This window comes from Onychostoma macrolepis, chromosome 10 (genome assembly GCF_012432095.1).
Source record: "Onychostoma macrolepis isolate SWU-2019 chromosome 10, ASM1243209v1, whole genome shotgun sequence".
NCBI lineage: Eukaryota > Metazoa > Chordata > Actinopteri > Cypriniformes > Cyprinidae > Onychostoma > Onychostoma macrolepis.
This window is the reverse complement of record NC_081164.1, coordinates 2,904,807-2,928,168: the sequence shown is the minus strand read 5'-3', so window position 1 is coordinate 2,928,168 and position 23,362 is coordinate 2,904,807. Positions and strand designations below refer to the sequence as shown.

Sequence of the window (23,362 nt, the reverse complement as noted above, 5' to 3'; positions counted from 1 at the left end):
AAAGGCAATTTGTTTCTTATGAAAGATGTTTTATCTGTGGGTTGATCCACGGTTTTGAATTTGGATACGTTTTAATAATCTTTGCCGGTATCAGCGTGTCTATACAAAATTATATATAATCACTGATAATAACTAGAGTCTGCTCATCAAGCTCTCCCTTAAAAACTGCCCAGCCTTGAAGGCGTGCAATAGCATCTTCCGACCATTGGGGGCGCTGTGTATGATCGGTTTGTGTTGTTTTAACCCTTGTTTGTAAACAGGAAGTAAATGAACAACATTATGAACCCCTAGTCCAAGCGGTGGAAGAACTCTGGCTTTATAGGTTTCTGGGATATTACTATAGCACAGATCAATGGTTTTGTTAAATCTTGTTGGCACATCTACATACTCTTTGAAGACTGGCAGTACGTAGTCAAGCCGACAGCTGTTGAAATCACCAAGAAGTAATCCTGGAGCGTCCGGATACTTGCTGAGCCTTAATGTTGGCGCTTGGTGGGACATACATTACACACAACTAAGCACAACTGTGGAGATCTCCCTCGAGATAAAAGACACGGGCGGACAGGGTGAGCAGCTCCGAGTCAGGATTACAAATCATCTCATGCTACATACACACCCCTCACTTTCCCCGAGTTACTAGTTCTGTCTGCCCGAAAGATCTCAAAGCCATCCAGGGCAACCTCCGTGTCCGAGACAGACTCGTCCAACCAGGGGGGTATTCCAGAAAGCAGGTTATGTGACATACCCGGGTATGTTCAGGGTAAGTAAGCGGATAAACTCAGCATTGGCTTCCAAAAACGGTGGTAACTTTCAGTGTATGTAACGTTAAGTAACCATAACAACTTATTCTCTGAACATAACTGGCTCCGGAGTAGGTTATTTTTCAGGGTTAGTTTACTTGAGACAACATATGGTTATAGATTATTACAATATAGTTATGTAATATTATGTAAGCAATAAGGTTCTCGAGGCTGCGCTGTTCGCGTCGTGCCTAACAACGCCCTTCAGCCGTGATTTATTCACGATTCAGCACGGCCTCGAGTACCTTATTGCTTTTATAAAACGGTTACCACACAATAACAAATATTAAAACCAAAAATGTATGTATTGAAATGTCACTTTTTTGAAGCAAGTTCGTTAAATGCTGTCCTTCCGCTAAAAAAATAGTTCCTGACAGCAACAGTTAACGGCTAGAGAGTGTTCCGATCCTGCCTCTCATCTAATGGAGCTTAAATCAAAACAGAGAATAGGAGCTCTTATCATCCGCTGTGTCATTTATTTTTTTAACACCATATATGATATTTTGTCACACACACATATATCTGCTTATCTCTCAGCATGAGAAAACGTCTGTTTTCCGTCTTTTAGTTTTAAAACAGACTGATTCGCGGCACGGCGCGAGTTTGCAAGCGTCATGATCAGTGTAAACTGATGGACATACAGAACCATACCTGAAACAGAAAACTAATAAATACAGTAATATTGCCTTCTTCGGACACTGTGGGCTTTCACACGGACGCGCGCACATATCTCCGCCTGAGAAGCTTTTTGATGGGGAGGGCGTGGTCTCAAAATTAAAGATGAAAGATGGAACATAAGGCCAGCAGGGGTCACTCATACTTAATTAAATAAATAACAAACAGTTAATTTTGCCGAAATACATAATACACGGAACATTTTTAATGCTATATTATTGATTGTTTATGTTGCTAAGTGATACACAGAACTCTTGGGTGAAGCGGTCATAGCCATAGATATGTCTATGGTCATCATAGCCCTGCTGTATCGTGAATAAAACACAGCTGCTGACCAATCAGAACCAAGGAATGGAACCAACCGTTTTGTGTATGTATATATATATATGTATGTATATATGTGTGTGTATGTATTCCATGGTCTGTCTGAATACTGGATTCTGATTGGCTGGCAGGTATGCAGTATAACCGTTTAATGCACAGGTAGTTCCAAGTCAGTTTAATCACCGTTCCATATTAATGCGCTGCTTTAATTGATGCACACTAACCAACACGCATCACTCGCACACACACACACACACACACACGCGCGCGCGCGGAGAGAGAGAGGGTCGGGGATCGCAGATTGTGCTGCACACACAACTTGTTGTCAACGCTTTCCCGCGATTTTTATTACTAAAATAAAAGATAGATACTAGATCGCTACATTATATTCCCCAGCAACAAGGTGATAAAATCGCTGTTTTTTTTGAGTAACGTTAATTGTTTGTAGAGAGACGCAGCAAGCAGGTACACACACTGTCCCTCTCTCTCTCTCGATCGATAATTAATTGAAATACATGCTATATATTTCAAATAAATGTGGTCTTACCGCACTATTTCACCTCTGTGTCTGATTTGAAGCGGGCAGAATGCTACGAGCCGTAACTGACGAAAATAACCGTCATTTTGAAAAAGAGCAACACAAGTTTGAACTCGTCTATAACTTGGCAAATGACCAATAGACCATGGAATAAGCGGGATAATCAACGGCTAGCCGTGCATTAAAGGATTTCAATGCACTTCGAGGCATTAAACGCTTCTTTGTCTCCACGTCGTGCATTAAAATCCTTTATCCCTTACTAGTTGTATGATATGTTAATTATAAAACACTAATATAAGTAATATATAAAGTAATATGTTATTATTAATATGGTAATATATTATTCAAATATGGTTACTATATTTATTTTATTGGAATATATAATAGTTATCTGTATAAATGATAAAACAATATTATGACAAGGTAATGTTTAGTTTATTATATTATATATATTTATTTCATGTTATATTATCTCACACATGGATCAGCATTTTCTATGATGTATTTCTATAATAAAAATATATGTCGTCTTATATAATTAGCATCATACAAACAATATAATTCTTATTCTTAAGGTTTAAAGATTAAATGGGAAAAGATTGCATTTGAACCAAGTATGCAAATGAACAGAAGAAGAAAGAAGCAGCATAGAATGCTTTTTCTTAGCGTCCGTTTCCATAGTGACTCGTAGATTCATTGGTTTGTTGAGAATGTCTTGAGTCTTAACCAGGAACATACTCTGGGTTGAAAGAACTTAACTTACTCCCGGACGTGTTTTTGGAACCAACATACCTCAAGTAAGCGAGGTTTGGGTTAATCAACCGAGAGTTTAGGGTTTAGCAGATGGTAAGTTAACCTTGCTTTCTGGAATACACCCCTGGGGCCTGTACCATGATGGTAGATGAACAAATTCAGAGTTATAGGATAAGTTTTGAGTTGACAAAACCAAACCACTCCAATCTGGCTTTGTTGGTACCATGAAGCTGATCATCAACTTTCTCTGTCAACTCAGGCTTGATCCTGAGTTAATGGAGCGAGCACATGCACATGAATGTGTGACATCAGTGGCCAACAGCCAATCACAACACAGAGCAAGTGTGATTCACTTCTCTCTCGAGAGCAAGCGAGATTCAAAACTCTTTTGTTAAAGGTTAAGAGTTTAAAGAATATGAGGAATTTAAACGCATTTCCACTGAAGTACTTGTCCATGAAAGAGGACAAATAAAGGAAATCATCTTGCTCTATCAGTGCAGTCACAAGTGAAACTTGTGAAGTTAGTTTATATAGTTGATAATATACAGTGATAGAGACTCGAACATGTAAGGTCACATGGTCACATGTTTAAAGTGTTATCTATTGATTCTACCACTTATTTATATTACATATTATCTGTATATATTAACATTCATTTAAAATAAATACTTTATAATAATTGTTAAACTAAAAGTGCTTGTGTGTAATGGAGTAATAATAATATAAATCATATTATAATTATGTAAATCATATGAAAATTGTAATTATCATATATATATATATATATATATATATATATAAATAATTTTTTTTTTTTTTTTTTTTTTTTTAAGGTACTTCATAGTGAGCTGGGGGAGTGACTTTTTTTGTGTCACACTTCTCACTTTGCTCACATCTGATTGGTCCAACTTATCCCTGGCTGAGGATAGAACCGCGAAGAAACAGAAGTCAGACTTGCTCTTGCTGTTGCTCATGTGCTTTCTGATCTAATTAAACTGCACTAAAACAATATGTAGAAATAACAAACAGGCTACTTGATGTAGATTAAAGCAATCTGTTACTGTATAAAACAATATGGTTTATATGGTTGCTGTAGTAGGCTATGTAATTGTTTGTTTGAGATACTGAAGCCAATTTATTTATTTATTTACTTCCTTTTTCTTTCTTTTTCTTTCTCGTCAGATATCTTCACGGCATCGCTGTCAGTCATTAGCCCCGCCCTCTGGCGCTTTAGTCCCTCCTCTCGTTAAACTTGTTCAAACTCTGTCAAAAGGTTTACTCAGAATGATATGAGAGCTTCACCGGCCTACAATGACTGCTGGATTCAATCATGGGCGATAATCAGTTACAGACCGGTTTCTCTGTAGCTCTGATCTTCCTGAATGAGAACGACTTGAAGCAAGAGCTGCCGGTTTCTAATCAACATCAGGAGCTCAGACTGCAGATCCACAGAGAGGCGGACGACATCAGTCTGACCGCTAATGACGGTAAACAAGCACTTTACACACAAGCTGCACCATTAATGTCATAGTCAGTTAATATGGTTTGGGAAGAATTGCATGAGATACCTTTGTAATTCAAAAGTATTGAAATCTCTGACTTCAGATTGCAGACTTGAGTATTTTGGCAAATACAGGCCTAAGCAAACTTTTTTTTTTTTTTTTGAGTTGCGTTTATTATTATTATTATTATACATGTATTTAGGCCTATTTTTAGACATTGTTGCGATAGCTTCTGGATCTATGAGAAGACGTAATGGCGTTGTTACGCTTTGCATGTATTTCCTATCGTAATAATTATGCATAAAATTACAAGCAGTTAACATTAAACCAAACACTAACCCTAAACATATAGTTAGTACATGTACTTGCACAAGTACTAGTATTTGTGCATTTTAAAATAAAGTGTGAATGGAGAATCAGGCAAGAGACATTTAAACTTGGTTGATTGTATTAGCTGTAAAAACTGAGATATTTATGAGATCTCATTTGTGATTTTTCGTCATGGATCACTATGCTCTTTTCGGTTACACTTTATTTTAAGGTGTCCTTGCTACAGTGTAATTATATATTTAATTACTGAGTGATGTTAATTAACTACATGTACTTGGTTAGGGTTACTTGCATGTAATTATGCATAATTTATTGTTATTACAATAGTAAGTACATGTAACCTGTAACAAGGACACCTTAAAATAAAGTCTTACCCTCTTTTAATTTTTTGGTCAGTTGGTCTATTTTTATTTTTTTTTCCTTTTTTTATGGAATTTATTAGTCAATATCATGTAATGCCCATTTTCAGTATGTGCTCCTGTCTGAATAATATGAAGAGTGAGGAACCACACGGAAGCATTTACACTGTAAATAACGTCATATCATACTCATTTCTCCACTGGCTCTTTGTAGTTTCTTGTTTATTGGTTGAAGGGCAAATGAAGACTCTTTATTCAGGTGTGCCACACATTTTCTCGGGTCTCTTTGTGTGGTCTGGCTGCTCTGACAGATCTCCAGATTTACGGCTCCGCTGTTCATTCTCCGTGAGCAGTGAGGCTGTTCTGCTGCTTGAGCTCTAGCATCGCCTGCACCGGACTCTGTTTTCTTTGACATGGTACACTGGTCCTGGCCGCCAGCGCTTTCTGCCTCCTGGTGCACAAAATCAGATAGCACCGCTCTGGTGTTTTTCTGTATCCCGTTCCTCACATAGCAGGATACAGTCATTTCTGATGCACGCTTATGGCTGAAACACTGAACCTGTATGACTTTGAACCTGAGATTTTTCTGTAGAGCACAAAAGGATATTTTTAGCAAAATGTTCATGCTTATGTTTTCTTTATTGAAAACAGTGACCACAGGCTCACTTCAAGCTTCAAGCTTGAAAACAGTTAAAGTCCCTATTCATTAAAAATGTTTGAATAATGTATTCACCAACTGAACAGATTTGGAGAAATATGCATCACATCAGTGTCTCTGCAGTGAATGGGTGCCGTCAGAATGAGAGTCCAAACAGCTGATAAAAACATCACAATAATCCACACCACTCCAGTCCATCAGTTAACATCTTGAAAAGACAAAAGCTGCTTGTTTGTAAGAAACAAATCCATCCGTAAGATGTTTTTAACTTCAAACCGTTGCTTTTTGTCAAAATATGAGTCTATAATAATGTTTCCTCCAGTGGAAAAGTGCATCTCCTGATGTCTCTCACATCAAAATCCACTCACATATTTGTTTAGAGCTGTTTTGGACTGTTTCTGTTTTAAACGGTGATTGATCTGTGCAGATTTCTCTCCTGATTCAGACTTTTTAACTGGATAAAGCAATATTGGGGATCGATGACTTGTATTTGTAGTTTTGACGTTAATATAACTTGCAACGCAATTTTAAAAGGGGGAGAACAGCATTTATTTAAATTATTAATTAATTATAAATGTCTTTTCTGTCGCTTTTGATCAATTTAATCCATCTTTGCTGAATAAAAGTAAATTTATAAAAAAAAAAAAATGAAGCCAAACAAAACTGGTCGCCACATGATTCACAATTGATTGTTACATGCCAAGTTTGAATATGCGGAAGTGCAAATGAGACCAAGATCTTGTACGGCTTCAGAAGACTTGGTACAAAGTACATGAGTTTAATGAACTACTTTTTTGTACTGTTTGGATCTTGACAATATAAATCACCATCCACTTTAGTTTTACGTAAACATGCATGAACATTTTTCAAACATTTTCCTTTTGTATTCTATGTCTAAGGAATGGTGAGATTTGGGGTGACCGAAACCTTTCATTGTTTTATCAGCGTTCATATGCCCAGTGTATTCTTATGCTTCCAGATGCTGGCGTTTGTGTTTTTAAGTTCTCCATCACGAGGGACACAGAGTGTTGTCGGGTGGCCACCCGCTCATTCCTCGTCACACTGGGCTGTTTCAGTATCATCATGCGCTTCAGCACTCAGTCAGGTTAGTTATCTGCATTTATTTAGACTTCTCATCACTCTTTGCATCAAAATTGGCATATTTAAGTCAGATTTCTGCCTGATCGATCTTCCAAAAGAGACAGAAATGTTTTGATCTCATGTGACAGTTATGCCCTTTAGCAGAAGCCAAAAGTCACGTCAAACGTTCAAGACTCATAGCATTATTAATTCTTTATTGCTTTTCAGTATAATTTGGTTAATATTTTTCTAGTATTACTTATCCAAGATCAAAGTATGGAATATCTTTTTCCTCTGAGAAGCATTAAGTTTTTCCAGCACATCTGTTGTACATCTGTATTTAACGGCTCAGGGAGATTTTGGATGCATCCACTGGTAACTGAATCAAACATGATAGAAAAATCACAAATGGCAAACCCTGTGGAGACACGCTCAACATCAAACTCTTTATACAGAGGAAATGACCTAACAGCTCTAAAAGTGTCCGTGTTATTTAATATCTGATATTTAGAATGTAACAAATGTATTTCAACTCATTGTGTTCTATTTACATTTGGCAGTGCCTCTAAATTCTGTAACATGATTTATAGTGTTGATACACTGATACTGACAATAACAGTGAACTGTTGGTTTCTAGATATACGTATCCATTTTTAACATTTCAAGTTAAATGAGCAAAATCACCATTGATATGTTTTGATCCAACATGAAGTATATTTATAAATTAACATTAACCTTGATTAACCCTGTAAAGCCCGACAAAAGAAATTGAACAGTTTATTGAATCTTTAGACAAAATGTACATGTTTTTTGTTGATGCATCAGACTTTTATGGCTCATAGAGTATGATATAGTGTGAATATGGAGCTCATACTCAAGGCAAAAATATGGGGCAAATGCAAAAAGTAAGATGAAATTCTGCTTGTAATTTAAATCAGTGAGATCTTTATAAAAGTATAGCAGCCTACGAACATAAAACGATATTAATTTCAGTCGTCACTCTATATCTCTCAATAATGTCTTAGTAAGATGATGTTTAAATGCTTCATTTTATGATTAGGGCATAACATATAATGCAATGCAATACAGTGATGATTGAGAGATGAACAAATAAACATTCCTCAAAAGCCTGATGGGTAATATTTGATACTCATATTTGAACAGTAAATGTTCATATTGAAATATTACCCACAATATGTTTCCTTTGTAAATGTCACAGCAAAAAGACACATGAAGCATGAGCTGAAAGTGGATGATTTTTAAATATGATACAGTGGGCTTAATGACTGTGTTATTGTCCTTGCACAGAGTTTCAGATCTTCCACAGAATGCTGTGCTCATGGCAGGAGCTCAGGAGACATCAGTCTGTGTTTCAGCAGAGGACAGACGATTCGTCTGCACTGCAGTACTTCCAGGTAAAGTGGAGAATTACCTCACATTATACACCTGCAACTTTATTCAGTTCCTGTGTATGTGATATGTTATTTACCTCTGTAAGAAATGTGAGACATTTGTAGTTTTCTCTCAGTTCTATGGCTGTCTGTCCCAGCAGCAGAACATGCTTCAGGACTATCTCAGGACTGCAACCTACCAAAAAGCCATTTTGCTCAATGATGTTGACTTCAAAGATAAAGTATGTGTTTATATACTTGGCTAGTTTATTCTGATTTACCTGATAACATTACATCAAACACAGCAAACCTTATCCTGCTAGTTTTTAAAGGTGTACGCAGTATTTTTTGTTTATGCTTTATTGGCCAATAGTGGCCTTATACTGATACCTGTTACTAGGGGTGGATGATATTACCAAAATTTCACAATATTAATAATTTATTTCTTGATACCAACATGTATATCACAATATAATTATATATTTGTGTATTTTACAATTACGACAGGACACATTTCTCAATACTTAGCTAATTTTTGAAAACTCTTCAAGTCAAGTCAAGTCACCTTTATTTATATAGCGCTTTTACAATACAGATTGTGTCAAAGCACTTAACAGTATCAAATTGGAGGATAGAGTGTCAGTAATGTATAATGATAAGATTAAACACTCAATTTTCAGTTAAAGGCATTTCATTATTGAATTCAGAGATGTCATTGTCTAGCTCAGTTTAGTTTAAATAGTATCTGTGCAATCAAATCGGCGATAATCGCTAGAAATTAAGTGTCAGAGGACAGTTCACACAGTTCTCGTTACCAATTTCACATGCAAAATGTACTAAAACTACTAAAACACTTCATAGATGTTTTAAAATCAAGTCATTTGTGACCGTGGACCACAAAACCAGTCATTAGGGACAATTTTTTGAAATTGAGATTTATACATCATCTGAAAGCTGAATAAATAAGCTTTCCAATTATTTAAAAATCTGGAATCTGAGGGTGCAAAAAATCAAAATATTGAGAAAATCACCTTTAAAGTTGTCCAAATTAAGACTGTATCAATGCATATTACTAATTAAAAATTAAGTTTTGATACATTTATGGTAGGAAATTTACAAAATATCTTCATGGAACATGATCTTTATTTAATATGCTAATAATTTTTGGCTTAAAAGAAAAATGTATAATTTTGACCCATACAATGTATTGTTGGCTATTGCTACAAATATACCCCAGCGACTTAAGACTGCTTTTGTGCTTCAGGGTCACATGTTTCTATAACACTATAAAGGTAAAAAGCCTTGATAAAAGGCTTTGTCAAATAAATAAATGTAAAAAAGTGCACCTTTAAAAAAATGTAAAAATGAAAGTCTTAGCGAACTATATAATAACTGGTATGTGTTTATTGTTTGTTTTCTTAATTTTCTGTAGTAAGCCTTTATTCTTATGTGTTTGTAGGTGGTTCTCGATGTGGGCTGTGGAACAGGGATATTGTCCTTCTTTGCCGTCCAGGCCGGGGCTAAGAAAGTGTACGCGGTGGAGGCCAGTTCTGTGGCCAAATATGCAGAGGTACACACAATCCTATTTATGCTTCATTTACTCACCCTTGTGTCGGTTCAAACCCATATGAGTTTCTTGCTGGAACACAAAAAATGCTCTGCTTGTTTAGCAGAATATTTTCCATGCAATGAATTAAAAGTATTATAAAAATAGTCTGTGTGACACATGCACTATAGTGCTAGTAATACGATATCTCCGTGTGAGGAACAGACTGAAATGTAATTCTCGTGCTCAAAATCTTGTTTACTACTGTGGCTCTCAAATCTTATTCTCTACATATTCAAATGTCAGCTATGAGACACACGAGAGCCATTCAGCAGCATTGATGTGTGACAGATCTTCATGCAAATTTAAATATACACAAATGAAAGTTAAATCTGAGTGTTTTTCGAAAATAAAGGTTTGGGTTTGGCTTAAATTTGGGTCTGTTCCTCACACTTTGTTGTTGTAAGCCTTTATACAAGTTGCATCACACACAGACTACTTTTATCATTCCTTCATGTCCTTTTTTACAGCATCTTTTCCCATAAACTTGAGTTAAAAAAGAGTTGAATGAACGTTCTGCAAAACTTCCATTTTTGGATGAATTAACAAATTTATCATAATATTGGGACTTCTGATAATCAGAAAATTACCAGTTCTTTTACATTTTTCTATGGATTTGTTTTCAGTGTAGCAATTGAAGGATTAATTCACCCAAAAATTTGCTTAAGATTTATGCCCCTGCAGACCATCCAAGATGTAGAGGAGTTTGTTTCTTCATCAGATTTGGAGAAATGTAGCACTGCATCAGTGTCTCTGCAGTGAATGGGTGCCGTCAGAATGAGAGTCCAAACAGCTGATAAAAACATCACAATAATCCACACCACTCCAGTCCATCAATTAATGTCTTGAGAAGAGAAAAGCGAAAATAAAAACATCAAGACATTTTTAAATGTCATTTTATACCAAAATATGAGTCCATAATAACGCTTCCTCCCGTGACAAAGTCCATGCCCAAAATGCTGTTTTGGACTGTTTTCACTTTTAAGTGGTGCTTGATCTGTGCAGATTTCTCTCCTGATTCAGACCAGACCACTTTTTTTCACTGGAGAAAGCAATATTATGAATAGAGGACTTGTATTTTAGCCTGAAGCAACAACTTGAAGTTAAAAAAAACATCTTAATGATCTCTTTATAAACACACACCCTTTTCTCTTCTCAAGACATTAATTGATGGACTGGAGCGGTGTGGATTACTGTGATGTTTTTATCAGCTGTTTGGACTCTCATTCTGCTGAGACAGAATGTAATGCTACATTTCTCCAAATCTGTTCAAATGAAATAACAAACTACATCTTGGATAGCCTGAGGGCGAGGACATATTTTTTTTTTTAGCAAATTTTCATGGGTGAACTATTCCTGTAAAGCAAATCACAGATTTCCATGGGTAAATGTATTACAAAGAGCTTCCAGTGCACAGTGAGGACATATGTGTTTTTTGGCCAGCTGTTGGATATGCTAGGATGATAAATCACTTATCGCTATCTGTGCTGTCATACCCATTTGGCCTGAAGTTAAAGGGCTATGGGTTTTGTGGAAAAATACCCAGGCCGAGACAACTTTTCTGGAACATTTTCACAGAGCAACACCTTCAAGAGTCCTTCAGAAGGATCTTTCCTGCATGTCTGGAATGCATGACATTCTGGCTGCTAAATGACTTGAAGACAGATTTGGCCCGGAAACTTGCGTAATGGGCAAGAACACGTGTTTTCACGGATAAAGACTGCTTTCTTAACAGTGCTAATAGCGCTCTTTTTCTCATTTAGTGGAAAGCTCTCGTTACTCTTGTAGTATTGTGTAGACTACTACCACATGTGTTTGAGTATCTATTGCCACATCTGATTTATACAACTAAAGTTCCAAACATAACACACAAAACCTTTAACTGTTCATCTCTAAATGATTTCCTTTGTTTAGAAAACAGATTACAAATGAATTTGTGTAAGTTTGCAAGGGTGATAATCAGACCCATATTTTTAAACTCTTCCTCAGTGCTTGTAAGGAATTTTCCATTTAAAGTTTAAAGTGAATACAGCCGATTTAAAAATTGCAACCTTATAATTACAAATGTGTAATTACAAATATATTCAAAAACATGGCAGTTTTTTAAATAGAAATTATTACATTAAAGTTTATTTTAGTTTACCATAAATGTTTGCCAGTGCATTTGACAGTAAACATTCAAATATTTTAAAGACAATCGAATTATGAAAGAACATAAAAGATATGACTTAAATATGTCTGCATTTAATATAAATTTAAAGTATAATGCATTTTCATTTAATTGCAATTAACATGTACCCAAGTGCCTGAAAACATAACATTGTGCACACACTTTTATTCTTTTAAAGTATATTATTTCCATAGTAAGTACTTAAAAAAATCCATACATAAATAAATCACATGAGCTTGCTCATATTTTGTTAATTACTCATATAATTCCATACAAATTTATTTGTAAGTCATCCAAGTTGTCTTTTTGTAGTTGCTACTTTTGTAGGCTGATTTGTAGACTTCTGGCTGTGTTACTGACATAGTTCCTGTAATTTTGTCAGTGTAAATGGCTTATAATATTAAGTTTTGTTTTAACTTATAAGTTTATAATATAACTTTACACAGTTAGTAGTGATGCACTAGTCTCATTAGCATATAATCTTGTGGTAATACTTATAATAAAAAGTGTTTTTTGATGTTTATTCTTGTGCAAGATATTGCCCCATAGTATCCCATTATAAATGCATCACCGTGAAAGAGATGCTGTTGATAAAGCTTAAGTTGTTTTGTCATTCTTGTCTCTTCAGATTCTAGTGAAAAGCAATAATTTGTCCAACAAAATCACAGTTTTGTCAGGAAAGATTGAGGAAGTGTGCTGCCCAGAGAAGGTGGATGTGATCATCTCAGAGCCCATGGGCTACATGCTGCTCAACGAGAGGATGTTAGAGAGCTATCTGCATGCCAAAACCTGGTTAAAACCCAAAGGTCTGTGCATCCAACAACAATCATCACACTTCCCTGTACACATATATGTTGTATTCAAATGTTATGGGTTATTAGTTAAGAGTACTTGTACTGGTTTTCTGTCACTGTCCAGGCATGATGTTCCCTACTCAGGGTGACATACATCTGGCTCCTTTCACTGATGAACAACTCTACATGGAGCATCACGCTCGCTCCAACTTCTGGTAATAACAACTCCTGCAATCTATACTGTAGCAATTCTCCAACCTGATATTTTTATTCATAGAAAGACCATCTGGACATCTGGGAAATAGGACATCTGCTTTTTAAGTGTGCATGATTTGAAGAGAACTACCATTGTCATATAGGGCTGCCACCGACTAAAGATTTCTCTACGTCATTCATTTAATCCATTAGTCAACTAATTGCACATTTATATTAATTTAATCATTTAAATATATGCTGATGGAGAAACTAAACCATAATGAGCCTTTAATATATAGCCTGTTCCGCACTCAAGTGCTCACATAAAGTATATTTTTAATATTTGTTTAATCTTTATTTTTATGACTGAAGGCCAGTATCACTGATACCAATTACTGTAATACTGATTTCCCTATAAAAATGTTTCCCCCTAATATTTAACCTTTGACTACAGCCATTCAACTTTACATTATAATTAAGAGCTATCAATTTTAACATTTATTAGACATTAAAAATAACTTCTAATTTAAGTGAACTTAAAACAATCTTCACATAAACCCATTATAATAAATGTCATATTTAGCTACCTGTGCCCTTCAGCAGAAATGTACAGAAATTTAATAAAGTTATCAAACACTAAATTCTAAACTAAATACAGATGAATCCTTAAAACTATAAAAGTTATTGATTTCCTCTTTTTTCTTTTGTTGTTGATGAACATACATCATCACAGCAGCTGGTTATTAGCTTCTTTAAGAGCTGCTGCTGCTGAACGTGACGCAGATCTGACACGCATCGTATTTTCTCTCAACTCTACCTTTTCTGACCCAATTCCGGTCGGACTCCTTTCAGTCTCTTCTAATGAGCTGACGAGTTGAATCAGGTGTGTTAGATGAGGGAGGCAGTGCTGGGATGCTCCAGGACAGTTTTGAAAACCATTTCAGAGACATGTTCTTAATGTAACTCATATATATCATATTACATGCATGCACAGTTTTATGGCAGCTTTAATCGCCTTTTTGGTAACTTCATAACTTAACTGATCACAACATTGATATGAAATGATGCAGGCTATGTGCGCGCCGGCACCTTTGTGTGTGTATTGAAGAGCACGTGCTGCAAGCACAGTACGCTGAAGTTAAGTTAAGTCGTGACGTATTGTCAAGTATGCTCTGCATTTAACCCATCCAAGTGCACACACACAGCAGTGAACGCAGTAGTGAACGAGTGCACACACACACACAGTGAACACACACCCGGAGCAGTGGGCAGCACGGGGAGCAATTAGGGGTTCGGTGCCTTGCTCAAGGGCACCTTAGTCATGGTATCGAAGGTGGAGAGAGTGCTGTTCATTCACAATCCCCACCTTCAATTCCTGCAGGCACGAGAATCGAACCAGCAACCTTCAGGTTACAAGCCCGACTCCCTAACCATTAGGCCATGACTACGACAACTAAGTGAAGTTGAAGCGTGCGTCTGAAACGTCTCCTGTTTGATGTGCTCGTAAAGACGTTCTGTGACTGAATAAATGCACTTCTTGTTAAGAAAAAAGAGATAGAGCCCCGCCCCTGCGTTAACGGCGTTAAATCATTTAATGCGTTAAACTGAAAAAATTAATCGCCTGTGTTAACGCGCTAATTTTGACAGCACTAATACAAATACATACAATACATACAAATATTTGTAAAAATATATACATACAGTATGTATGTCTATTTATATTTACATAATAAATATACACAGTACACAAACCATAGACTGTAAAAAAAACATGGACGTAGTGTCCGTGACGTCACCCGTAGGTTTCTGAAAAACACAATGTCATATCTACACAATGAGAGGATTCACACGAGTGCACAGAACTCAACACTGAACAAAAACTCAGGCGTTTTGAGCACTGAGTGGATTTTAACTAAAAAACGCTTCTGGGCATTGCATTCAAGAAATCAACGGATATGTCTGTGATTGGCTGCATTGCTCAACGTTGCAAAAACATGTAAATAGAAACCTTTGACACTCTCCAGAAAGCAAACACAAATACGCATTAGAGCATTTAACAAAAATTACACCAATGTCAGAGTACACTCCTGTGTGTGACATCTCAAAGCAGCATATCTGCTGATATCTGTGAATCAGAGTCAAGGCAAATGCTTGCTACACACTGAAAAGAGGCCTTAATTACTATTTACGCTTGCAACTGATAGATTCTTCTGCACTACTGTTCAAAAGTTTGGGCTCAGTAAGTTTTTTTTTTTTAAGTTTTTTTTTTTTTTATGGAAATTAATGTTTATTCAGCAAAGATGTAACTGGTCAAAAGTGACAGTAAAGACCTTTCTATTCATCAAATAATACAATACAATACATTCACATAGAAAACAGTTATTTTAAATTGTAATAATATTAAATAATATTACTGTTCTTACTGTATTCTTGATCAAATATATGCAGCCTTGGTGAGCAGTAGAGACTTCTTTCAAAAACATTAAATAATCCCCAAACCTTTGAACAGTGGTGTACATTAGAAAAGACCAAAAGCTTGTATGATAAAATGCAGAAGTGGCTAATGGAGCATTGGTGGTGGGGCTTAGCAAAAAGTCAAACATTGATAACACACAACCATATGCTCATAGACCTAAAAAAAAACATGATCTTACATTAACATACAATGATAAAGCATATAACACTTTTGTTTTTACTGAATAATTAATTTGTTTCATAATCTAAAAATGGTATTTAACAAAAGTACAAACTACACCTCTATGTATTTAGGCCTTCCCAAAAACTGGCTCATGTACTGTACCACTGTAGACATTTTTTGGCTCTGCAAAATAAAACTTAGGAATGAACCAAAATTATTATCTATGGGAATGGACGTTTTTCCACAAATGGTGTTGAGAACATTTCTTTAATAGTACACATGAACATGCTGCTACAGACCCTCTCAATGCATCACACTGAACGTTTACAGCCTCATCCATGATGGTTTATTTTACATTGGCCCATAGGGGATTGTGGTTTGCTAGAATGGAAAGACAGTAATGGTCTCACCGCCCACATGCCTGCACTGTACTTGCACCGTGCCGTGACCAAACTGAAGCCAAGCAGCTTCCCGGTGCTGTAAAACACTGTGCTTCAGTCCAAACCTGACTCATGGCACATAGCTCACTCCTCTCTGTCTGTGCTGTTAAACCCGACTGACTGTGAGGAGTTTATGATACCTTGTGTGACCGTACTTCAGAACAATAAATGAAATCATCTCACTATAGCTTTTATTACAAACACATATAATGTTACCAGGTGTCATGTCAAGTTGAACACCCAATATTTGTGTTAGAACAGAAAAGGCTCATGTTTTGGTGTGGGTACATGATGAAATGTTAATCTGTAGAGCTTTGAAACTTAGATCTCTTTTTTGGCTTAAGTTGTAAAGAGCTTCTGTGGAATGACATTGAGGTTTGGCTGGTTATACTAGAACACCACCAGTATAGGGGAAAAGATTCTCTCTTGATAGCCATTGTATAATAGTTGTATTTTATTTGCATTTAACATTGTTCTTTCCTCCTGTCGAAACCCACTGGTTTCCGTAGATATTGATAAAACCACTCCTCTAAAACAAGGGTGCTCAACAGGGGCCCACTAGGGGGCCTCAGCAAACTTCCAAAAGGGCCTCAAGATGTAGAAATAAGACAAGACAAGCATTTAAATGAGCTAGAACAACTAAAATATATATTTCTTATTTTAATTAACCCCCCCCAACAACTATTTTTTGTCTTTGAAGAACCACGGTTCCCACAAATCTTGATATCTGGGCTAGTCTAATTTGAATCATCTAAGTTCTAGACCTGGAAATGTCATCTAAATAAATAAGGAACAAGTCATGCAAATTCACTGCTTAAAGTCACCATGAAATAAAATAAAAATAATTTTTACACAGTGTTAAAGTATTTATTATAAATGATTTATCCGTGCACATCATTATTATAATTTTTTTAATTAATTTACATTTAATCTTTAATCAAAGACATTAAACTCCCCTCCCCCTCTCAACGACACCTCTTCATGACACAAGACTTGAAAAGGGGGTTGGACTATGCAGACTGTCCAATGAACAGGGTTTTAGCACCCTTTGCATTTGATTGACAGGCAATCTGACCGATCATAATGCCAAAACTGCCATTTTGTTCAAAAAAAACAAACCAGACAGGAAAGTTAATAGATTAATGTCATTAACTTGAAAATGGTGTATTGACACCTTTACACGGTTGAGACAACATACCTTCTGATGTTCATTCATGTTTATTTCATGCTATAACTAGAAGGAAGAGATTGAGTCACGTTTGAACCACTAGAACTGAAGCGCTATAGTGATCTGTAACATTAATGAGCCCCAAAAATGATATTTATTGGTTAAATTAAAAAATGACAAAATTTGAAAGCCGATACTTTGTTTAATACCAAAAGTAACCCGCTCTGTCTTGTCTGCCAGCGCATTGTCAGTGTCCTCTTTGCTCTGTGATTTATTTTTCACTGCATGATGATTTGTGAGAACAGAACCGCCTCAGATCAAGCAGCATGTGAACAGATCGTCTCTTCTCTTTACTACTAGTTATAGCATGAAATAAACATGAATGTACATTAGAGTTATGTTGTCTCAACTGTGGAAAGACGACAGTACACCATGGTCCACTGATGTTAATCTAATTCTCCAGTTTGGGTTGTTTGTCGGACAAAATGGTGGATTCGGCATTGTGATTGGTTAGATCACCTATCAATCAAACTCCCGGCGAAGGTTGAAATCCCACCCTTCATTCCAGAAGCCATTTCACTCAGATATAAGTCACAATATTGAAGAAAAGACGATCGCAACTTCTGTTTCATGATGACTTCAAAAAAGATTGGGAACCTAGAAGAACATTAAGCTCTGAAAATGTCTGTAATTTCTGAAGTTTAGGGCATTTACACACCTGGCTCATTTGGAGTGTGTGTTTCAGATACTTTTCTTCCTTGGTTCAGTTTGTTTAGGCCAGGGGTGTCCAAACTTGGTCCTGGACGGTCACTGCCCTGCAGAGTTTAGCTACAACCCTAAATAAACACACCTGAACCAGCTAATCAAGGTCTTACTAGACATACTAGAAACTTCCAGGCAGGTGTGCAAGCTGGAGCTAAGCTCTGCAGGACACCGACCCTCCAGGACTGAGTTTGGAGACCCCTGGTTTAGGCTCAGGTTCATGGCAGTCGCACTCATATCCGCACCAAAATATGAGGTCCAAGATCGCCTGAAGGAGGTGGTTTTAGCCCATTTGAAAAACTCTGGAGCTTTTCAGATGTGGAGAGAAAGTAATGCGACCAACGGATCAATGAACCAAGCAGTATTAATTTATAATGGGAAATGTGTTACGCAAAGCGCAGCAGTGACAGATTCTGAGGGTGAGCACATTAGTTATAGCAGTTGAAAACTATGACAGCTATAAAAAATGCAAGAAGAAAGCAACATTTTGACATTATGGCCCTAAACTGTTCACAGAATTCTGATGAACTCTGGAAATAACATTTGTTGGAAACATGTTTATATAACAGCTGGAATTTTATTTTAAACCAGGAATCAGAGATGTTTCTATGGTGTGAACTTGAGTGGGCTTCATTCTTCTGCTGTGGATGAGTTCTACAGACAGCCAATAGTTGTGAGTCTACATACACATGTACAGCATCCATGAATCTGGTTCTCTGATTGCATCATAATGTTGTCAGAGAAGGTCTTAATGTATTTGTGTTTCAGGACACATTCGAGATGCAGATTCTCATGGCCAGGTCTGTGAAATACACAATCAACTTTCTAGAGGCAAAAGAAGAAGATTTACACCGGTAAGGACAGTTCAAGAATATAGCATGCAGAAATTACAAGCTCAAGCACACCAGTAGCATGCACATTTTTAGGAAAAGTCTATTAAAAGATTCACCGTTTTAATTTTCAATATATAACTTTTAAGTCAGTGCACATCACTGTAAATGTATTTGGCATTCTTAGCAGTGCCAAAAATAAGTGCACCTTTGTCAATATTTAAAACTGCCAAAATATGCGCGTTTTTAGTAACTTTTTAGTAAAGAAAAAATTAGGTACAGTCGGTCAAAAAGCTTGTAGGATACATTTGAAAATGTTTGACTTAGAGCAGTGTCTTAATATCTGTAGTGGATGTATGTAATTCACAGGTTGGAAATTCCATTTGTTTTCAAACTGCTGCAATCAGGGCTGATTCATGGACTTGCTTTTTGGTTTGATGTGGCCTTTGTTGGCTCAAGGTGAGAATCATAATTATGAAAGGAAAAGTACATGATGAAAACATGCTTGAAAGTATTAATAGTGTTTTTTGTACAGGATGACAGTATGGCTGTCCACTTCTCCAAATGAGCCTTTGACTCACTGGTATCAGGTGCGCTGTCTTCTGCAGACCCCTCTGTTTGCCAAAATGGGACAGACGTTATCTGGACGAGTTCACCTAATAGCCAACAAGAGGTACGACTAACTTTATTCATGCATATGACGAAGGATGCATAACATTTCTGGGTTTGGAACACGGAAGTAAAATGTAGCAGGGTAAACTACTGAAGATGTTCATGGGAAACCATAACAAATACTGTTTGTGCATTCCATTTTGCTTCAAAATAATTTCAAGTAGCTTAATATCCATTAATTTCTTTTACTCAAACAGCCAAAGAGTATTTTTTTGCATGTCACCAAACAACACACAGACTGATCTAGAACAATTAGGGAATTTTTAAATAAATCACAAATGTCTTATATTTCAGCTTCTTCGAAGTATCCATCTTTTTGTATTTGTTTACAAACTAATTTGAAGCATTAATGAACCTTTAATCAGGACTACATGCAGGTAGTATGCAACCTTGCTGCAACAATGTTTTGTCTAACTGTAAATCTCTTCTTTTATAGACAAAGCTATGACATTCATATCACTGCTGTGGTTGATCAGTCTGGATTTAAATCTGGGAACTCACTGGATTTGAAAAATCCTTTTTTTCGGTAAGCACCACAGAAAGTCAGGTTATAGAAGGTTATAAGAGTTGTCTTCCACAGTTTTAATCAATGTCCCAGACAGAGAAAACAAGAGAAGTTATTTTTAGTCACACCAATGTTTAACAAATTAAAGAGTTTGTTATGAGCAGGTCCAGATGGACTCTGCTTTCTTTTAATTCATCTGCAGTGAATTGGGGGAAAATCTGCAGAATTAAGCAGTACAATGTAGTAGATACATAAAAGACTAATCACGTGTGCAGTGACAGGCTTTCCAATTCTTCAGTGTATTCTGTGGAAATCATTGGCCTTCTTTACACCCGGCAATGACTAATTAGGAATAGTTCACCCAAAAATGAAAACTTGCTGAAAATGTACTCACCCTCGGACCATCCCAGATGTAGATGAGTTTGTTTCTTCATGAAAAAAGATTTGGAGAATTTTAGCATTACATCACTTGCTAACCAGTGGATCCTCTGAATGGGAGCCAGTGAATGAGAGTCCAAACATCCATCCATTTTCTGCCGCTTATCCAGGACAGGGACTGGGTGATCCCAAGGCGTTCCCAGGCCAGCCGAGAGATATAATCCCTCCAGCATGTACTGGGTCCCATTGTACCCGAATCTCATTCTTTTGGTCATTACCTAGAGCTCATGACCATAGGTCAAATTGAGAGCTTTGTTTTCAGGCTTATCTCTCTCTTCACCACGACAATCCAGTACAACAACATTATGCATTACTGCTGCTGCACCACTCCACCTGTTGATGCTCCAACCTACTCTCTTGTGAACAAGATCCTGAGGTGCTTGAACTCTTTTACATGAGAAAGCAACTCGCACCATACCCAATGCAGGCAATCCACTTTTTTCAGGCTAAGAACCATGGCCTCAGATTTGAGGGTGCTCACCGTCATTTCCACTGCTTCACACTCGGACACAAATCGCCCAAGTAATTGCTGAAGGTCACAGTCTGATGAAGCCATCAGGACGACATCATCCACAAAAAGCAGGGATACCACCCTGAGACACCCGAACAGGACAAACACCACCCCTGGTTCGCCTTGAGAATCCTGTCCATGTATATCACAAACAGGATCGGTGACAAGGAACAGCCCTTGCACTCATGGCCGTAGTAGGGCTTGGCAAAAAAAAAAGATTTTTCGATTAATCGTTTTTTTGATTCGATATAGATTCTCAAAAGCCGCAAATCAATCTTTTCCGGTATTTATTTCAGCAAACATTTAACACAAGATCTGATTAATGTGAATCTTGTCATTAGTCTTCTCCACTAGATGTCATCCTCTTATTTATCTTGCGCGATGTTACAACAGAAAGCCTGTCATTCATTCAGTGCTTATCATGGCGGAGATACTGTTGACAAGAACCAAGAACAAAGCAATATGCGTGGTTTGCAATGCTCAGGTGAAATGCTATAGTGATACTACAAAGCTGCGGAAGCATTTGACATCACGCATAAGGCGCCATGATTTCCACAATAAATGAATGGCGGATAACGCACTGTTTTGTTTACTACACACATACTAAAGCGCGGACGATGCTCGCTGTGTTTTCAGCCTCTGCCGTCTCACTATATGACAATATGAACACACGGATATCATCAGCTGCTTTTAGAGTCACTTCATTAGCATTGTACCGTTTAATTTGAGAAAACTACCGTCGTATCACATTCACAGCAGCTGCAAGTTCTTCACGGCAACCCGTCAAAATAAAAGTTTGGTTTAGCGTGAAGAAACTGTGACTTAAGACTCAATGTAACAATACTACTACTACTAATAATAAATATTAATAAAACTTTATTTTAAAGGAATAAACACATTTGTTTTCTTTTTAATTTTAACAGTAAACCTCTGTTGTGCAGCACTTTGTTTGCCAAAAAATAACATTTTCATTTGATTAGGATAAATTAAATTAATGTTTTATGCCTTCATTTGATTACCAGAAAAATTAAGAAAAACATTTTTAGGGCCCTATTATTGTTTAAAAAAATAGTACCCTATACAAAAAAGAATAGGTTTAAAATACAGGTCTGTGGTTCTTAATTTCTTTTTATTAATTCACCATTTGTAAACTGGTGTTTACTGTTCATTTTTAGAAATATCAATAGCATTTGTACTAAAACTATATTCACTGAATGTAATCAAAAAATAGAGGATCGACTCAAGAATCGAATTGAGAGCTTGCGAATCAGAATCGAATCGAATCGAATCAGGACATCTGAATCGATACCCAGCCCTACTAGCCAGGGTTTGAAAATTAGTGAGGTCTGGTGTGGGGTTAAGCTATAATAACCCCTACACATACAACTTATTATATACACTGAACACTTCAAAAGAGAGAGATGTAGATGTTTGTGAAAGATGTTTTCTCTGTTTTGGAGGAATGAACACTGTAAAATTATACCATATACAATTACACCATACCATATTTATTGCATCAGAATTTGTTAATACTTTACTATAGGTTTAAAATTTAATGAATATACTGAATGAAATAGCACAGACTTCTTCGTGGATAGTGTTTGTGTATTTCATTTCGTTCTGTAACCTACTTGTTCTTCAGATCTGTGTACTAGTGTTAAATGCTACTGTATTTGATAGTGTTGATAACGTTTCTGACAGATAATATCATGTTTTTTGTGTTTGCCATACCGAATGTGGTATCCTGTCAGCAATAACCTGTCCATGGCTCTTTTGATTACTGTCAGTTTAAGTATTGATATTGCTATAAAAACAAATAAAAACCAAAAAATAATCCAAAATTATTTAAATATTTTGCAAATAAGATAAGGATATCTCTGACTAAACTGCAACTTCCCACTTTATTAACTTTTCTAAAATGTCAAATTAAGTGGAAAATACAAGTCCAAAATTGCCTATAATAGCAGGATCTGGCAACACAGCGGAGGCTGCTCCCCCAAACTTTTAGTTGAAAAGCTGTCCTGAATATTAAAGTGTGATCTATCTCTGTCTTTTACAGGTACGCCTGAATCATCGTTCTCCTCATCTTTCAGATCAGACTGCAGGTCTATCACTCAGCATTGCAGATAAAATCTATGAAAGTTCTGTTTGCATGTGATGTAGTGATATATGATATTTGTTAATAAAAACAAGGTGACAGAATGAAATTGTTTTATTTTCTTA

The 23,362-nt window shown here is 36.4% G+C and overlaps 2 protein-coding genes across 6 annotated transcripts in view; one reads left to right on the top strand and one right to left on the bottom strand.

The window, feature by feature from the left end:
• Positions 1-3,717, bottom strand: part of tmem150c (transmembrane protein 150C) — an 18,125-nt gene extending 14,408 nt beyond the window's left edge. Inside the window, exon 1 of the mRNA XM_058789863.1 lies at positions 2,347-3,717. The gene's annotated coding sequence lies outside the window, so the exon portion shown is untranslated. The remainder of the gene's footprint in view (positions 1-2,346) is intronic.
• carm1l (coactivator-associated arginine methyltransferase 1, like) lies at positions 271-23,362 on the top strand. Of its 5 annotated transcripts, XM_058789842.1 has the most exons (15): positions 271-566; positions 3,924-4,037; positions 4,273-4,577; positions 6,919-7,044; positions 8,328-8,434; positions 8,548-8,652; positions 9,870-9,980; positions 12,815-12,992; positions 13,105-13,195; positions 18,775-18,856; positions 18,952-19,037; positions 19,383-19,472; positions 19,549-19,686; positions 20,122-20,211; positions 23,199-23,361. In XM_058789842.1, the coding sequence occupies exons 3-15, from the start codon at positions 4,421-4,423 to the stop codon at positions 23,206-23,208; spliced, it is 1,371 nt and encodes a 456-aa protein (XP_058645825.1). In that variant the 5' UTR covers positions 271-566; positions 3,924-4,037; positions 4,273-4,420; the 3' UTR covers positions 23,209-23,361. The 5 variants fall into 5 exon arrangements, with proteins under 5 accessions (XP_058645825.1, XP_058645827.1, XP_058645824.1 ...); XM_058789844.1 differs by lacking the exon at positions 3,924-4,037 and having other exon boundaries at positions 271-760; positions 8,572-8,652; positions 23,199-23,362; XM_058789841.1 differs by lacking the exon at positions 3,924-4,037.

Coding starts and splice junctions, on each gene's coding strand:
- carm1l (XM_058789841.1), top strand. CDS start 4,421: ATGGGCGATAATCAGTTACAGACCGGTTTCTCTGTAGCTCTGATCTTC. Junction 7,045..8,327: donor GCGCTTCAGCACTCAGTCAG/GTTAGTTATCTG, acceptor GTCCTTGCACAG/AGTTTCAGATCTTCCACAGA. Junction 18,857..18,951: donor TCTACAGACAGCCAATAGTT/GTGAGTCTACAT, acceptor TTTGTGTTTCAG/GACACATTCGAGATGCAGAT.